The sequence below is a fragment of the Oncorhynchus masou genome, chromosome 6 (genome assembly GCF_036934945.1).
Source record: "Oncorhynchus masou masou isolate Uvic2021 chromosome 6, UVic_Omas_1.1, whole genome shotgun sequence".
Lineage (NCBI taxonomy): Eukaryota > Metazoa > Chordata > Actinopteri > Salmoniformes > Salmonidae > Oncorhynchus > Oncorhynchus masou.
Window position 1 is genome coordinate 12598118 of NC_088217.1, and position 19418 is coordinate 12617535.

The 19418-nt window shown below is 43.4% G+C and overlaps 1 protein-coding gene across 2 annotated transcripts; it reads left to right on the plus strand.

The window, feature by feature from the left end:
• Positions 1-5259: 5259 nt before the first annotated feature.
• Positions 5260-19270, plus strand: LOC135540994 (1,25-dihydroxyvitamin D(3) 24-hydroxylase, mitochondrial). Of its 2 annotated transcripts, XM_064967144.1 has the most exons (12): positions 5260-5520; positions 5683-5873; positions 5971-6064; positions 6166-6259; positions 6530-6621; positions 8619-8730; positions 14352-14503; positions 15144-15310; positions 15877-15955; positions 16075-16272; positions 17808-17919; positions 18216-19270. In XM_064967144.1, exons 1-11 carry the CDS (start codon positions 5260-5262, stop codon positions 17916-17918), a joined length of 1551 nt encoding a protein of 516 aa, XP_064823216.1. In that variant the 3' UTR covers position 17919; positions 18216-19270. The 2 variants fall into 2 exon arrangements, with proteins under 2 accessions (XP_064823216.1, XP_064823215.1); XM_064967143.1 differs by lacking the exon at positions 5260-5520 and having other exon boundaries at positions 5689-5873.
• The last annotated feature ends 148 nt before the right edge of the window (positions 19271-19418 follow it).

Consider the following 19418-nt stretch of genomic DNA (forward strand, 5'->3'; position numbering starts at 1 on the left):
ACTATACCCTATAATGACAAAGATAAGTATTTCTACAACTTGATTGGTGTCCACCTCTGGTAAATCCAATTGATTGGACATGGTTTGGAAAGGCACACACCTGTCTATATAAGGTGCCACAGTTAACAGTACATGTCAGAGCAAAAACCAAACCATGAAGTCGAGGGGAATTGTCCATAGTGCTCCGAGACAGGATTGTGTCGAGGCACAGATCTGGGGAATTGTACCAAAAAACCTCTGAAGCATTAAAGGTAGAGAGGTATTTGGGAGAAAGGTATTTGGGACAAACTCACCAAATACAGGTGTGCCATGCTTGTAGCGTCAATACCTAAGAAGACTTGAGGCTGTAATCGCTGCCAACGGTGCATCAACAAATTACGGAGTAAAGGGTCTGAATACTTATATAAATGTGATATTACCGGGTTTAAAAAAAATACATTTTCAAAGAAATAGACAAAAAACGGTTATTGCTTTGTTATTATGGGGTATTGTTGTGCGTAGATTGATGGGGGGGGAGTATTTAATCCATTTTAGAATACGGCTGTAACTTCAAGTGGTCTGAATACTTTCCCAATGCACTGTACGTCATTCCTATCCATCATGTTCATTTTGGACACTGCACATTTTTATTTCCTTGAATATTTATGCATATTACATATTACATATCATATTATATTCATATTACATATAATAAAATAATATGAATGCTTTTAACATTGCTGATTATATATAGTAATAAAGTGCTAACTATTCCAACTTTGGGATTTACATAAGCTCTTGAGGAACTCATGCACCTCTGTTAGCCTCATTGAAGCTACAGAACGAACGTTCAGTGTTCAACCTTCTGTAATCATGAAGTGCTTTGAGAGGGTGGTCAAGGCACATATTAACTCCATCATCCCAGACACCCAAGAGTCCCACTCCAATTTGCATACCGCTCCAACAGATCCTAGATGATACAATCTCAATTGCTCTCCACACTGCCCTCACCCACCTAGATAAGAGGAATACCTATGTGAGAATGCGGTTCCTTGACTACAGCTCAGCGTTCAACACCATTGTCCCCTCCAAGCTCATCACCAAGCTTAGAACTCTCGGTCTTAACACCTCCCTCTGCAACTTGATCCTGGACTTCCTGACGGGATGACCCCAGGTGGTGAGGGTAGGCAACATCACCTCTGCCACGCTGTCCCTTAACAGGGGCCACAGGGATGTGTGCATAGTCCCCTCCTGTATTCCCTGTTCACCCATGACTGCGTGGCCAAGCACGACTCCAACGCCATCATCATGGTAGGCCTGATGATGAGTCAACCTACAGTGACCTGGCAGTGTGGTGCCGGAGCAACAACCTCTCCCTCAACGTCAGCAAGACCAGAGAGCTGACCGTGTACTACAGGAAACTAAGGGGTAAGCACACCCCAATCCACATCGACGGGGCAGCTGTGGAGCAGGTAGACAGCTTCAAGTTCCTATACGACTGATAAATAGCTAACAAAATAGCTATACAGACTATCGAAGTTAAACTTGTATCATTATTGACCTTTTATTTTAAAAAATGCACTGTCGCTATTCACACTCACAGGACCCTACACATTCACAGGGCCCTACACACTCACAGGACCCTACACACTCACAGGGCCCTACACACTCACAGGGCCCTACACATTCACAGGGCCCTACACATTCACAGGGCCCTACACACTCACAGGGCCCTACACACTCACAAGGCCCTACACATTCACAGGGCCCTACACATTCACAGGGCCCTACACATTCACACACACTCACTCACTCACTCACTCCAACACACACACACACACACACACACTCATGCACACACACACACACTCATGCACACATAGCATGCACAAACATTTACATTGACTCTAAACACCCACTCACAAACGAGCTGCTGCTTCTCTGTTTATCTTATATCCAGTTGCCTAGTCACTTTACCCCTACACATATCTACCTCCATCACTCCAGTATCCCTGCACATTGTTAATATGGTACTGAAACTGACCCTGTATATAGTCAACATACCCCTATCTACCTCCATCACTCCAGTATCCCTGCACATTGTTAATATGGTACTGGAACTGACCCTGTATATAGTCAACATACCCCTATCTACCTCCATCACTCCAGTATCCCTGCACATTGTTAATATGGTACTGGAACTGACCCTGTATATAGTCAACATACCCCAATCTACCTCCATCACTCCAGTATCCCTGCACATTGTTAAAATGGTACTGGCACTGACCCTGTATATAGTCAACATACCCCTATCTACCTCCATCACTCCAGTATCCCTGCACATTGTTAATATGGTATTGGAACTGACCCTGTATATAGTCAACATACCCCTATACATATCTACCTCCATAACTCCAGTATCCCTGCACATTGTTAATATGGTACTGGAACTGACCCTGTATATAACATGCTTATTTACATTTACATTTACATTTAAGTCATTTAGCAGACGCTCTTATCCAGAGCGACTTACAAATTGTGTATTTCATATTTCTTATTCTTATTTCTCGTGTTGTTTTTTTCTAGTAATACATTGTTATAGATTATTGCATTGTTGATTTTTGAGTTTGCAAGAAGGGCATTTCACTGTTCTTGTGCATGTGACATTAAATCATGAAACTTGACATGTGATGACAATACAGAACAGAAGAGATGGACAGGAATGACGTTTACTCTAATGGGTGGCTCCAAAAATATCTATCTTAACGCCACACCCCTACTTGGACATGATTCCACTCCAGGGTTCCTCCAGGAACCATAAATACATTGAACCATTAAAAGGTTCCTCAACTAACCAAAGGTGCAAATATGAACCATTGAATAGCAATGGTTCCTTGAGGACCTCCAGGGTTCCTCAAGTCATCACTAATTCTAAGAGTTTACGGAGCCTCATCCTGGTGAATTCTGTAGGATAGTGTGTTGAGGACCCTCATAAACCCTCCAACAAACATTGCTCAGGGTTCAAGGTTATTACGATGGCATCTCTGTGAGTAAGCCCTTTTACAGGGCAACAACGTTATGCACGGGCTTCATCGCAGGTTATCCAAAAACATGCCATCGCTGACATGCCCTCCTAATGTGACTGCTGACGTGTTGGGTGTGAAGCTAACCACAAGGGGGTAAACTCATTCCTCGAGTTTTTATTGCAGTCATGTCAAAAGGTTGATTGATATGCCATTATGACAGAGCCTTCCATACCTTTCTGTTATAGGCTACTGGGCTTAAAACCATAGAAATATAACAATTATAAGTAGTTTGATTTGTTCTAATACTACTGATGGAAGTGGGGATTCTCCATTACATCAAACTATCAAAAACATATTCTAACCAATGAAATTGACCACGAGGGACACCTATAAGATGTACACTACATGATCAAAAATGCTCGTCGAACAGCTCATTCTAAAATCATGGGCATTAATATGGAGTTGGTCCCACCTTTGCTGCAATAACAGCCTCCACTATTTTGGGAAGGCATTCCACTAGATGTTGGAACATTGCTGGAGGGACTTGTTTCCATTCAGCCACAAGAGCATTAATAGGTTGGGCACTGATGTTGGTCGATTAGGCCTGGCTCACAATCTACATTCCAGTTCATCCCAAAGGTGTTCCATGGGGTTGAGGTCAGGGCTCTATGCAGGCCAGTCAAGTTCTTTCACACCAATCTCGACAAACCATTTCTGTATGGACCTCGCTTTTTGCACAGGGGCATTGTCATGCTGAAACAGGAAAGGGCCTTCCCCAAACTGTTGCCACAAATTTGGAAGCACAGAATCGTCTAGAATGCCATTGTATGCTGTAGCGTTAACATTTCCCTTCACTGGAACTAAGAGGCCTAGCCCGAACCATGAAAAACAGCCCCAGACCATTATTCCTCCTCCACCAAACATTACAGTTGGCACTATGCATTGGAGCAGATAGCGTTCTCCTGGCATCTGCCAGACTCAGTCGGACTGCCAGATGGTGAAGCGTGATTCATCACTCCAGAGAACGAGTTTCCACTGCTCCAGAGTCCAATGGTGGCGAGCTTTACACCACTCCAGCTGAAGCTTGGCATTGCACATGGAGATCTTAGGCTTGTGTGCAGCTGCTCGGCCATGTAAACTCATTTCATGACGCTCCCAACTAACAGTGACGTTGCTTCCAGAGGCCGTTTGGAACTCGGTAGTGGGTGTTGCAAGCGAGGACGGACGATTTTTACGTACGTCTTTCAGAATTCGGCAGTCCCATTCTGTGAGCTTGTGTGGCCTACCACTTCACAGCTGAGCCGTTGTTGCTCCTAGAAGTTTCCACTTCACAATAACAGCACTTACAGTTGACCCGAGGCAGCTCTAGCAGGGCAGACATTTGACAAACTGACTTGTTGGAAAGGTGGCATCCTATGACGGATTCTACTGCCGGTGTTTGTCTATGGAGATTGCATGGCTGTGTGCTCAATTTTATACACATGTCAGCAACGGGTGTGGCTGAAATGGCCAAATCCACTAATTTGAAGGGGTGTCCACATACCTTTGTGTATATAGTGTATTTTTTATCACTTGTGGAAAAACATTGTGCATCCTTGCCAAATAGTATCAGCTGTGGGTATTAAGTAAATATTTGTGCAAATGACAGAATTGTGGTACAGTAGTAGTATTGCCTCTGGTTTTCCCAATTTTGGACAGTCCGCAGGAGATTGGTGTCAGCTTCATTGGGGAGAACGGACGTGTGTTCATGTCTGGAGTAGGATGAGTGGAATTTGATCAAATACAGAAAATACATGGTTTCCAGGTGTTTGATGGGATTCCATTTGCTACCTTCCGGCCATTATTATGAGCCGTCCTCCCCTCCGCAGCCTCCCGTGGTGGACTCCACTAGGGTTCAAGCGAACCGCTTCGCCTTTCGTTCACCTTCAGTTTATGTCGATATGTTTATTTATAAAGCGGGGGCAAGGGAACTTCCTCGGTCTATCTGGAGTCATGCGATCGTCACAACATTGATCCATAATTGAATGGTGTGGGCTCAACGGCTACACCATGCAGGACTGATCCCTGATTGGTTATGGGTTCGTCTGGAATAAACACTCTCAGAGTATATATATATTGTGGAAGGTGTGACAGTTCCAAGAAACGAGATGGCTGAGAAGTTCCAAGTTTCCAACAACTTAGGCAAATAGATTCATTCGTGTTGAGCGCCAATTGCCCCAGTGCATATCCGCTATTAGCCTATCGCTGGTTGAGAATGAGGGCACAAATCCAAAAGGTACCACAGATAGTCGAATTGTTAAAGAAGAAGACGGTTGGGTTGCAGCACTTCAAGCCAACGTCTTCAGTGTGCGTCCTGGACCCGAAGGATGCTGCGGTGGTTGCGCCTTGTGGACAAAGTCTTCCCTCGCAAACTCAGAGCCTTTATTCGATACCTGGACCCACCAATTGGCCCATATTTGGCAGTTTGATAGAACTACTCCGCAAAGGAGGGCTGCAAAGACAACATGATGCATTGGTAAATGATAAAACAATTATTATAATTAGGCTATAGGATTAATAACATTAAGCATTGAAAATAAAATGTAATTTTCGAGAGAAAATATACACAGTTTAATAAATAATAACGTTTGTTTTTGGGTGAATTAAATGTATTGTGAATGATATTTCTTTCTTTTAGATTGATTACCATAAGAAATTCGGCAAGATTTTCCGGATGAAACTCGGCTCCTTTGAATCCGTCCATATTGGCGCACCTTGCTTGCTGGAAACGCTCTACAGAAAGGAGAGCGTTTACCCGCAGCGTCTGGAGATTAAACCCTGGAAAGCATACCGAGACTTCAGAGGCGAGGCATATGGACTTCTTATTCTGTAAGTAGCACTTTTCAATATTAATATGATATCAAGCTATTTGCTTAGCAGAAGTATACAGATAAAAATAGCCCATATTTTCCCGCATGATTTTTAGGGAAGGGAAAGACTGGCAGAGGATGAGAAGCGCATTTCAGCAGAAATTGATGAAACCCACCGAAGTCGCGAAACTTGATGGAAAAATAAATCAGGTTTGTAAGATCATTTTCTCTGCGTTAAAACAGTACAATTCAACGTGAATTTGATCAAAGAATGTCTGGTATTTACTGTAATTTCTGTCTCCAAAATGTAGGTGTTGTCGGATTTCGTTAGTAGAATTGGACAAGTGACTGACAATGGACGATTTGAGGACTTGTACTTCGAATTGAATAAATGGTCAATGGAGAGTACGTACTCTATTGAATGATTAGGCTATAAATAACGAACATATTTGTAGTTAGATATCAATTGTTGCTTATATATAATTCAGATGTATTAAATACATTACATTATTCTAAATATAATTTTATTGTTTAAAAAAAATAAATTGTAAACCTCTTATTAGAATGAATACACGGTATAATTGTTTGTTTCTCAGCAAGAGTTAATTCATTCATAAATCAATTCATGTTTTCAAATGTTTATGATCTGATTGTTGATCCTCGTTATACTTACAGCCATTTGCTTAGTGCTCTATGACAGAAGATTCGGACTTCTGCATGACAAAGTCAACGAGGAGGCTATGACCTTTATCATGTCCATAAAAACAGTACGTGGTTAATGATTTTACACATCGAATTACAATCTGCATAGTGAAGGGTAGACTGATAACCTTAGTGATCTTTCTGGAGTGTTGGGAAGTACTGAACTACATGTAGTTCAACTAATAGTTTAACTCGAATTTGCAGTAGCTTGGTGGTAGTTGAATTACATTATAATTTTGCTTGTGTTAACTACTTCTTTGCCATGTAGCAGTGTAGCTAACTACTGGATCTACAGACTACTGTTTATCATGTAGCGGTGTAGCTAACTACTGGAACTACAGACTACTGTTTTACCATGTAGCGGTGTAGATAACTACTGGAACTACACACTACTGTTTTACCATGTAGCGGTTTAGCTAACTACTGGAACTACAGACTACTGTTTTACCATGTAGCGGTGTAGCTAACTACTGGAACTACACACTACTGTTTTACCATGTAGCGGTGAAGCTAACTACTAGAACTACACACTACTGTTTTACCATGTAGCGGTGAAGCTAACTACTGGAACTACACACTACTGTTTTACCATGTAGCGGTGTAGATAACTACTGGAACTACAGACTACTGTTTTACCATGTAGCGGTGAAGCTAACTACTGGAACTACAGACTACTGTTTTACCATGTAGCGGTGTAGATAACTACTGGAACTACACACTACTGAACTACACTACTACTGTTTTACCATGTAGCGGTGTAGATAACTACTGGAACTACACACTAACTACTGGAACTACACACTACTGTTTTACTGTTTTACCACTACTGTTTTACCATGTAGCGGTGTAGATAACTACTGGAACTACACACTACTGTTTTACCATGTAGCGGTGTAGATAACTACTGGAACTACAGACTACTGTTTTACCATGTAGCGGTGTAGATAACTACTGGAACTACAGACTACTGTTTTACCATGTAGCGGTGTAGATAACTACTGGAACTACAGACTACTGTTTTACCATGTAGCGGTGTAGATAACTACTGGAACTACAGACTAACCATGTACTGGAACTACACACTACTGTTTTACCATGTAGCGGTGTAGATAACTACTGGAACTACAGACTACACTTTTACCATGTTTTAACTACTGGAACTACACACTACTGTTTTACCATGTAGCAGTGTAGATAACTACTGGAACTACAGACTACTGTTTTACCATGTAGCGGTGTAGATAACTACTGGAACTACAGACTACTGTTTTTGCAAAAATATAATAAAACATATGTGAAGTAGTCAATAATTTCAGACCTGCCTAATAGTCACTTGAAACACTTTTGTGTGCTTAATTCAAATTTTTTGTCTTTAATAGGAAAAATTACCAAGTTAAATTACATTCTCTTAACAATCTGACTCTAGTGAACTGTTCTTGCAATTTGTCTTCTATGACACTTCAGATTTACATGTTATAATTTTTTGTTATCATTTTCAATAAGCAGGTCGGAGGCTACTTGTTCAAAGTGACTTTAGTTAATTAAATTCTGTTTTTCTAAAGGGTAGCTTTAGTGTAGCTTAACTTATTCTGGTGTGATGTAATGTGTATCTTGGTGAACTATATTTTTGGAGTAGCTTCTTAGCACTGGCTTTTTGTGACACAGCAAGGCTGCACGCTCGCTCTCTGAGCCTATAGAAAGAGCGCAGGTCATTGAGTTCACTTGAATGAGTGGGCTATAATCACCACAGCGACAGTTACTGATGGTGCAATAGACTATCTCTTGGCTGGGAGCTGGCTGTAAATTACTGGAGCAAATCAATAATACCACATGCAGGAGACAAAAACATCGTAAAAAAGGTCATAAAATTTTTTGTTGTAGTAACCATGGTCATGTGCAGTAAATTGTCATTGAAATACTGTAGGAAGACCTTGGAAATGAATGGTCACTTGCAAAAATACATTCTTACTGTATGTCTTAATTTGATTGTTACACTTAAAGTCTCTCTCTCTCTCTCTCTCTCTCTCTCTCTCTCTCTCTCTCTCTCTCCCCCTCTCTGTAGATGATGAGCACATTTGGCACAATGATGGTCACGCCAGTGGAACTCCACAAAAAACTGAACACCAAAACGTGGCAGGCCCACACTATGGCATGGGACCGTATATTCAGCATAGGTACAAACAACCTCTAACACCTTTTCAATATCCCCTGACTCTCGCTTGCAACTCCCCTCCCCATCCCTCTAAAGTAACCTCCCCTCCATGTTCCCTCTGTCCCCCCTGAAACCTCCCCTCCATGTCCCTTCTGTCCCCCCTGAAAACTTCCCCTCCATGTTCCCTCTGTCCCCCCTGAAACCTCCCCTCCATGTCCCTTCTGTCCCCCCTGAAACCTCCCCTCCATGCCCCTCTGTCCCCCCTGAAACCTCCCCTCCATGTCCCTTCTGTCCCCCCTCCCCTCCATGCCCCTTCTGTCCCCCCTGAAATCCCACCTCCATGTCCCACCTGAAACCTCCCCTCCATGTCCCTCTGTCCCCCCATGAAACCTCCCCTTCACATCCCCTCTGTCCCCCATGAAACCTCTCCTCCATGTCTAAACCACATCTAAAACAACTCCATCTTCTTTTCCCCCTTTCTTAAACTCACAACCTCCATATCAAACCTCTCCACCTCCCTCCATGTCCCTTCTGTCCCCCCTGAAACCTCCCCTCCATGCCCCTCTGTCCCCCTGAAACCTCCCCCTCCATGTCCCTCCCCCTAAAGGAACTCTCCATGTCCTCTCTCCCCTGATGAAACCTCTCAGCCCGCCACATTCCAAACCCCTCCCTAGTCCCTACACCACAGCGCGTGTTTTGCAGCTCTTTCTCCAGATGACATATGACCCACAAACTGTTTTGAGCACATTTCCAGTCAGGTGGTAGCAGAAAGAGATATGAGCAGGGTGCCTCTGTGATCAATGCAGTTGGCTCTACACTTCTTACATGACACAGCCAGAGTGGTAGTAAACCGGATGACCTAAGAGGGAGAAGTCTCCCAAATATTTGTAATAGTGGGAGGGATGGCCCTCAGGACTTGCCACTGATCGTTTCTTGTGTTGCTTGCTTGGTAGTGGCTTGCCCCCCCTCCCACGCACACACCACACAGACACACCACTGGTGTAGCACAACACCCTAGGCAGGGGGCCAATGAGCTCTCCCGGAAGTTGTCCCTTCTGTCCCCCTGAAACTTCCCTCCATGTTCCCACTGTCCCCCTGAAACCTCCCCTTCACGTCCCTTCTGTCCCCCCTGAAACCTCCCCTCCATGTCCCCTCTGTCCCCCCTGAAACCTCCCCTCCATGTCCCTTCTGTCCCCCCTGAAACCTCCCCTCCATGTCCCTTCTGTCCCCCCTGAAACCTCCCCCATGTCCCCTCTGTCCCCCTGAAACCTCCCCTCCATGTCTCTTCTGTCCCCCTCCTCCCCTCCATGTCCCTTCTGTCCCCCCTGAAACCTCCCCTCCATGCCCCTCTGTCCCCCCTGAAACCTCCCCTCCATGTCCCACCTAAAACCTCCCCTCCATGTCCCTTCTGTCCCCCCTGAAACCTCCCCTCCATGTCTCCTCTGTCCCCCCTGAAACCTCCCCTTCACATCCCCTCTGTCCCCCCTGAAACCTCTCCTCCATGTCTAAACCACATCTAAAACAACCCCATCTTCTTTTCCCCCTTTCTTAAACTCACAACCTCCATATCAACCCTCCAACCCTCGCTCTCACGTCCAGCCACCCTCCCCCTAAAGGAACTCTCCATGTCCTCTCTCCCCCTGATGAAACCTCTCAGCCCGCCACATTCACTTTAAACCCCTCCCTAGGCAACCCCCCCAATCCCTACACCACAGCGCGTGTTTTGCAGCTCTTTCTCCAGATGACGTATGACCCACAAACTGTTTTGAGCACATTTCCAGTCAGGTGATAGCAGAAAGAGAGATATGAGCAGGGTGCCTCTGTGATCAATGCAGTTGGCTCTACACTTCTTACATGACACAGCCAGAGTGGTAGTAAACCGGATGACCTAAGAGGGAGAAGTCTCCCAAATATTTGTAATAGTGGGAGGGATGGCGGGATAGAGGGCTGGAGGGGAGGAGGGAGGTGTGGAATGTTGGCTCAGGACTTGCCACTGATCGTTTCTTGTGTTGCTTGCTTGGTAGTGGCTTGCCCCCCCCCCTCCCACGCACACACACACACAGACACACACACACACTCACTGGTGTAGCACAACACCCTAGGCAGGGGGCCAATGAGCTTCGCCCCTCCCGGAAGTTGTCCCTTCTGTCCCCCCTGAAAACTTCCCCTCCATGTTCCCACTGTCCCCCCTGAAACCTCCCCTTCACGTCCCTTCTGTCCCCCCTGAAACCTCCCCCCCATGTCCCCTCTGTCCCCCCTGAAACCTCCCCTCCATGTCCCTTCTGTCCCCCCTGAAACCTCCCCTCCATGTCCCTTCTGTCCCCCTGAAACCTCCCCTCCATGTCCCCTCTGTCCCCCTGAAACCTCCCCTCCATGTCTCTTCTGTCCCCCTTAAACCTCCCCTCCATGTCCCTTCTGTCCCCCTGAAACCTCCCCTCCATGCCCCTCTGTCCCCCCTGAAACCTCCCTCCATGTCCCACCTAAAACCTCCCCTCCATGTCCCATCTGTCCCCCCTGAAACCTCCCCTCCATGTCTCCTCTGTCCCCCCATGAAACCTCCCTTCACATCCCCTCTGTCCCCCCTGAAACCTCTCCTCCATGTCTAAACCACATCTAAAACAACCCCATCTTCTTTTCCCCCTTTCTTAAACTCACAACCTCCATATCAACCCTCCAACCCTCGCTCTCACGTCCAGCCACCCTCCCCCTAAAGGAACTCTCCATGTCCTCTCTCCCCCTGATGAAACCTCTCAGCCCGCCACATTCACTTTAAACCCCTCCCTAGGCAACCCCCCCAATCCCTACACCACAGCGCGTGTTTTGCAGCTCTTTCTCCAGATGACATATGACCCACAAACTGTTTTGAGCACATTTCCAGTCAGGTGGTAGCAGAAAGAGAGATATGAGCAGGGTGCCTCTGTGATCAATGCAGTTGGCTCTACACTTCTTACATGACACAGCCAGAGTGGTAGTAAACCGGATGACCTAAGAGGGAGAAGTCTCCCAAATATTTGTAATAGTGGGAGGGATGGCGGGATAGAGGGCTGGAGGGGAGGAGGGAGGTGTGGAATGTTGGCTCAGGACTTGCTACTGATCGTATCTTGTGTTGCTTGCTTGGTAGTGGCTTGCCCCCCCCTCCCACGCACAGACACACACACACACTCACTGGTGTAGCACAACACCCTAGGCAGGGGGCCAATGAGCTTCGCCCCTCCCGGAAGTTGGGCCCCCCAGATAGCCATGAATTATATAATGAACTATACTATGGTTTCTTAATTACAGTAAATTAGCTTTAAAACTGCAACAATTTCTCTCAGTCTCATGGCAAAATGGGAAGGAAATTAGCTCAGGGATTCTTGAAATTTTATAAGTGAAAATATTTGTTTGTGAATTTTCTAAATTCTTTCAATATTATTAATGTCCATGTTGGCTCTATGCCTTGAAATGCCCTTGTCCGGAGGCAAAGGATTTAAAATGTCATACTCTTCCAAAAAGTATTTAAAATAAAAATAAATGGCAATAATGGTTATTAACTGAAAAGTTATCTAATGTAGTTTCTTGCAATAGCCTTCTGTGATTAAAAAAAATTCTATCAAAACTGTATCAAAATTCCTAAAAAATGTGTCCAGAGATTTGGTGAACTCTGTCAGATTTGTCAAAAATCCTAAATGAATCAGGAATAAGCAGGGACAGCTATATCATAAGGACCCCTTCTTCATGTCCTCATTACATGTAGTTCTCTACTTTTGATATATTTAAACAAACAATATCAAAATTGCCATGGTCACAACAATAAACTGCCAACTCTATCTGCCTGATAGAATATGAATTTTAGTTCAAATATGTTATAAAGTTATACATTTGTTATAAAGTTATAAAGCAACTGAGGAAGAACTAAATTGCTATTTTGTATATCACTTGAATGAAGATTTTTTTTATCTCTGTAAAACATCTACTCTTGTCAGGTGTCAGTGTGCAGAGGTGAGGACGGAGTCAGGCGCAGGACACAGAACTGAGTAAAAGAATGTACTTTGGGCCTCCCGGGTGGCGCAGTGCTACCAGAGACTCTGGGTTCGTGCCCAGGCTCTGTCGTAACCGGCCGCGACCGGGAGGTCAGTGGGGCAACGCGCAATTGGCCTAGCATCGTCCAGGTTAGGGAGGGGTTGGCCGGTAGGGATATCCTTGTCTCATCGCGCACCAGCGACTCCTGTGGCGGGCCGGGCGCAGTGCACGCTAACCAAGGTTGCCAGGTGCACGGTGTTTCGTCCTACACATTGGTGCGGCTGGCTTCCGGGTTGGATGGCGCTGTGTTAAGAAGCAGTTGTGTATTGGAGGACGCATGACTTTCAACCTTTGTCTCTCCCGAGCCCGTACGGGAGTTGTAACGATGAGACAAGATAGTAGCTGGATACCACGAAATTGGGGAGAAAACGGGGTAAAAATAAATAAATATATATATATATATATGTACTTTACTCGAAAAATAAACAACCATAAATTCCACGCAGGGAAAACACACCATAACACAGAAGACTAACACTAAACAAGAAACAATCACGCACAAAATATCATGGGAACCAAAGGGTTAAATAGGGAAAATAATTAGAACGTAATGGGAACCAGGTGTGTACAATCAAGACAAAACAAATGGAAAAAGAAACGTAGATCCATGGCAGCCAGAAAGCCGATGACGACGGCCGCCGAACGTCGCCCGAACAAGGAGAGGCACCAACTTCGGCAGAAGTTGTGACAACTCTCTTCTAAAAATGTTGTCTAACGTCAACTCAACTCAATTTAGGGATTTTCAAATTAATAATTTTCCATATTTTACAAATGTTTTGTATTGAACTTGTATTTTTAAAGGCAAAAATACTTCTGTTTTGAGTATCTATTGTCAACTCGTTCAGTGGCTTGTCAACTCTGTCACTGATGGCTAACCCCCTTAAGATCGGTATTCAGAAAAACATATTTGAATCACTGTTCTGCTACATATGCTTAAACAATTGTATGTTGCACTTCAGGAGATGAAAGGTGTTTGCTGGCTTTTGAAAGAATGCCCTGACCGTAGAGCTTTTTATGTCTCTATTTTGGTTTGGTCAGGGTGTGATTTGGGTGGGCATTCTATGTTCCTTTTTCTATGTTTTTGTATTTCTTTGTTTTGGCCGGGTATGGTTCTCAATCAGGGACAGCTGTCTATCGTTGTCTCCGATTGGGAACCATACTTAGGTAGCTTTTTCCCATAGGGTTTTTGTGGGTAGTTAATTTCTGTTTAGTGTTTTCACCTCACAGGACTGTTTCGGTTATTATCTTGTTTATTTTTGTTAGTGTTCAGTTTTAATAAACCAAGCATGAACATTTACAGCGCTGCGCTTTGGTCCATTGATTCCTCTTCTTCCGACGACGAACACCGTTACAGGTCATTTTAGGGCATGTTTACTATAGTCTTCATGTTTTTAGATGTTTACAATTATCATTGTTTTATGACTGGTTGCAGCTTTTCTCAAATGGAATCCATGTTTTGGTGAATGAAGTTGACCCTTAGAATAGCTTTAAAATATGAAAATATGTGAAGTAATTGTTACATTATACTCTATATATCCATCAGTTTATTAGTTCCTATTATTCTCTTCCTGTTGTCTCTAGCCAAAGTCTACATAGACAAGAAGATAAAGCGCCACACAGAGACAACGGGGCCCGGTGACGACTTTCTGTGTGACATCTACCGCCACAGTCACCTGTCCAAGAAGGAGCTGTACGCCGCCATCACAGAGCTCCAGATTGGAGGAGTGGAGACGGTAAGGATCAATTGACAAATGTAACAGAGCTGGTTCGATGAACCACGCTCGCATGTTGAGTATTCTTGCTAATAATTTAGCGTCACAACATTGAAGTGTGATAGGGCCTCCAGTTTTTTAGGTGAACTGCGATGAATAACGTGGCTTGAGACCTGACGGCTTGCTTTACGCCTAGGCATTAGCTTTAGCGGGCTAACTGTCTTGAGATTTGGTTTTGAATCTCGATCCTTCAAACAAGGATAGGGCCAGATTTATCATTCACTTGCACCAGTGCCTATTTCACTATTCTATTTTCAGAACAATAAGCAGGGAAAACATGATACTCAATCCTTTATTTTTGACTTTTCTCCTTACTTCGTTCATTACTTTGACCTTTTTGCATTCCACATTTTAAGTGGTATTCCCTCCATGTGAGAGAAGGAACAAAATGATGCTGAGGAACCCCTCACATTCCTCAGCTCCATTAACTGTAGGACCCCTCTATGGAATGCAGTTCATAGTATCTCTCTTGAGTCTGACATCTCTCCCATCCCTCTCTCTCTCTCTCTTTCTCTGTCTGTTGTTTGTCTCTCTTGCTCTCGGCCTCTCTCTCTTGCTTTCTGTCTCTCTGTCTCTCTCTCTTTGTTGATGTTTTTTCCAGACTGCCAACAGCTTGCTGTGGGCTATTTTCAACCTCTCCCGTAACCCATGCGCTCAGGGGAAGCTGCTCCAGGAAATTAGAGAAGTTCTTCCTGCCAATCAGACTCCCAGCGCTGAGCACCTCCAGAGAATGCCCTACCTCAAGGCCTGCCTCAAGGAGTCCATGAGGTACAGTAAGACATTCCACTGACGCAAAAACGACAACACCACAGACTGTACTGTATACTCAAACACAAGTGCAGAACAGATGAAGTAGGCTAGCTATAGGCTATCGGTACCCCTCAGATCTTAATCTGAAATAGCCATACAGTTGCAGATACTGACAGAGTACACACATACATTTTTCTCAACTCCAAATCAATGGAGTAGTTGCGTAATGTCAAACCACCCATGCCCTCTGTAATTCAAAAACTGTAGGCAAGCAGTTTATAGTGAGATAACTAGGTATGATGACTGGGTGACCATTCACTACAGCTTATAGCAACAACAGTAAGGTCACGTTGTTGTCCTTAAATACCTTAGTACTACAACACCGATAATAACACTAAATCTCACGTCACAAGAGTTTGAAACGTAACAAGTGTTTTGAGAGTTTAATGCATAAACTCACGTGGAGAATGCTTCTAACGTTTGACATGGGATTAGTTATATTTCCTTTCAACTTTCCATTTGAAATGGTTTGAGTATGTTTAACTGATCCGAAAGAGCTTACATGTGTATGCATCCCCCTGCAGGTTATCGCCGTCAGTTCCCTTCATGAGTCGGACCTTAGACAAAGACACTGTGTTGGGGGATTACTCCATTCCCAAGGGGGTACGTGGATTACTTCCAATTCCCTCATTTAAGAGCACGTGTTCGGTTGATTAGTCTCGGATCAATTAGCATGTACATTTGATTGATGTCCAATCAAGATTTTTGTTTTTCATTTGCAGACAGTGTTGATGATCAACAGCCATGCTCTCGGTGCCAATGAGGAGTACTTTGAGCACAGTAGCCTGTTTAAGCCAGAGCGTTGGTTAAGAGAAAGCAGACCCATCAACCCCTTTGCCCATGTGCCGTTTGGCATTGGGAAGAGGATGTGCATCGGGCGGCGTCTGGCAGAGCTACAGCTGCAGTTGGCACTCTGTTGGGTAAGAACAACCACCTGTGACCGCTAAGTCGGCAAAATTGTAATATCACTGCAGGTAGTGCTGAACACGTGAATATTACTCTCTCTTCTTGAATCAGGCTTAAATTTACAGTTCATTCGGAAAGCATTCCAACCCCTTGACTTTTTCCACATTTTGTTACATTACAGCCTTATTCAAAAATGGAGTAAATAAAACATTTTCCTCATCAATCTACACACAATACCCCATAATCACAAAGCAAAAACAAGATGTTTAGACATTTTCGCAAATGGTTATTCAGACCCTTTGCTATGAGACTCGAAATTGAGCTCAGGTCCATCCTGTTTCCATTGACAATTGTTGAGATTTTTCTACAACTTGATTGGAGTCCACCTGTGGTCAATTAAATTGATTGGACAAGATTTGGAAAGGCACACACACCTGTCTATTTAGGGTCCCACAGTTGACAGTGCATGTCAGAGCAAAACACAAGCATTGAGGGCGAAGGAATTGTCCGTATAGCTGCGAGACAGGATTGTGTAGAGGTACCACAGTGCCCTCCATCATTCTTCTTAGAGATGGCCACCTGGCCAAACTGAGCAATTGATGGAGAAGGGCCTTGGTCAGCATGGTGACCAAGAACCCGATGGTCACTCTGACAGAGCTCCAGAGTTTGTGGAACATCCTTCCTTGCAGCCCTCCACCAATCAGGCCTTTATGGTAGATTGGCCGGACAGAAGCCACTCCTCAGTGAAAGGCACATGACAGCCTGCTTGGAGAATGCCAAAAGGCACCTAAAGGATGCAGACCATGAGAAACAATATTCTCTGGTCTGATAAAACCATTGAACTCTTTGGCCTGAATGCCAAGCATCACGTCTGGAGGAAACCTGGCACCGTCCCTGAGGTGAAGCATGGTGGTGGCAGCATGCCGTGGAGATGTTTTTCAGGGGCAGGGACTGGGACACTAGTCAGGATAGAGGGACGGATGAACGAGCCAAAGTACAGAGAGATCATTGATGAAAACCTCTTGCAGAGCGCTCAGGACCTTAGACTGGGGTGAAGGTTCACCTTTCAACATGACAACGACCCTAAGCACACAACCAAGACAACACAGGAGTGGCTTCGGGTCTCTGAATGTCCTTGTGTGGCCCAGCCAGAGCGCAGACGTGAACCCGATCGAACATCGCTGGAGAGACCTGAAAACTGCTGTGCAGCGACGATCCCCATCTAACCTAATTTGCAAAATTTCTAAAAACCTGTTTTTGCTTTGTCATTATGGGGTATTGTGTGTAGATTGATGGGGGGAAAAACAGTTTAATCCATTTTAGAATAAGTTTGAAATGTAACAAAATGTGGAAAAAGTCAATGGGTCTGAATAATTTCTGAACACACTGCATATACATTGTTCCAAGAAGACGTTGTCCTACAATGGGTTTCAAATGTGAAAAATATTTTTATTTCACCATGTGACTCTTACCTCATTTGATACTGATGTTGTTTTTACATGCCCTTCCTTATCTAACGATTGCTCTTTTTTTCCCCTCTTTCTATAAGGTGGTCAGGGATTATGAAGTTGTGGCGACAGATTGTGAACCAGTTGATGCTATCCATTCCGGGTTGCTGGTTCCCAGCCGTGAACTCCCTGTGGCTTTCATCAGACGATGAGGTGAGAATAAACCTCGCTCTTGACTAGACCTCAAAATCATCCATATACTAAAACTTAAATCGTTGTAATGTCTTGTTGTTCATTGTAAATGTCTACCTGTTATTCAATATAAATAAAGAAAAACCCTTGAATGAGTAAGTGTGTCCAAACGTTTGACTGGTACTGTGTATATATAACAAATCTCAAATGTATGTAACACAAAAAAAGTTACATTAAACTCGCAAACAGTCAGGAAACATATCAGCATGTTTTTAAATGTTAAATTTGATTCCATATGTTATTTTTTTCTTGAACAGATCAAATACAGCCCATTTGAACTTCACAACAGGAGTTGTGGGCCTGAACGTCCCGAGAGACTCCACATATTGCTGCTCTGTAAATAACAAATAACTATTTCAGATATAAATACATATTTCTGTAATCCTGTCCAATATACCTCAAACTAATATAAATATATTTAAACGATTAAATATGACAGTCTACTTGTTGATCACTGTCACTTGTACGATACAGCAGCTGTACTTACTGCCCACTAATCTTACATAACTGTTCTTGTGTCAAATATATTCATGAAATTATGACTTTTGTATAAGTTGTGTTCTTATGGTAAATTATATACTTGTGTTTATTTTTCATTGTGTATAAAGTGCAATTATAGTGTCAACATGATGTAGGCCTACATGGAACACTAGTAGTTCTTAGAATATATTCATACAATTCTTTATATATTTAATCCACTTTCTGTTTTTGTTGCAGAAATGTTCATGTTTGAAATTACTTTGCAGAATATGATTTAAGATTAATACAACTGTATCATAGCTACACACAAAAACTAAGGACCTAATAATGTCTGACGTTGGTATATCATCATATTTGTGTGTGGAAAATGTCATGGAATGCACCATATGGTAATCTTACTGGCTCTTGTGCTCAGCTCAGGGCTGCTGTTCAGTAACACCAGCATCAGATATATCAACTATCCACACAGCATAGTACAGCTGTAGTCTGACAACAAAACATGTCATGGAGATTATATCTCAGCATACACAGCCCCCCTCTGCCATTCAGTTATGTGGTACAGTTGTCTTTATTACAAGGAGCGGTTTATTATAATTTCGTAAGTTTATCTCACTGTAAATGTTTGGTTTTACTAATCTGATATTAATGGTCTGAAATAAATCATCTGCTGAAAAGTGGTAATATTGTTAATTTCTGCTTTGGAAATTGAGTGTATTTCGGGTAGTATACTATAGCATTTGCATGTACCTTATTGACATAACGTCTTTTAAAGAGGGGAGAGAGAGAGGAATACACATATAAAAACGCAGGTATTGTTTAAAACCATCATTGATATTATACTCTAGATGACTGATAGGGAGCACTGTGAGGAATAGTTTGGAAGCAATAGAAATTCACTTTACGTCATTCTTTTTTTGTCACGTTTATTCTATTACATCTTAATGCATACTTATAAATTATAGTATGTGAACTAAACATTA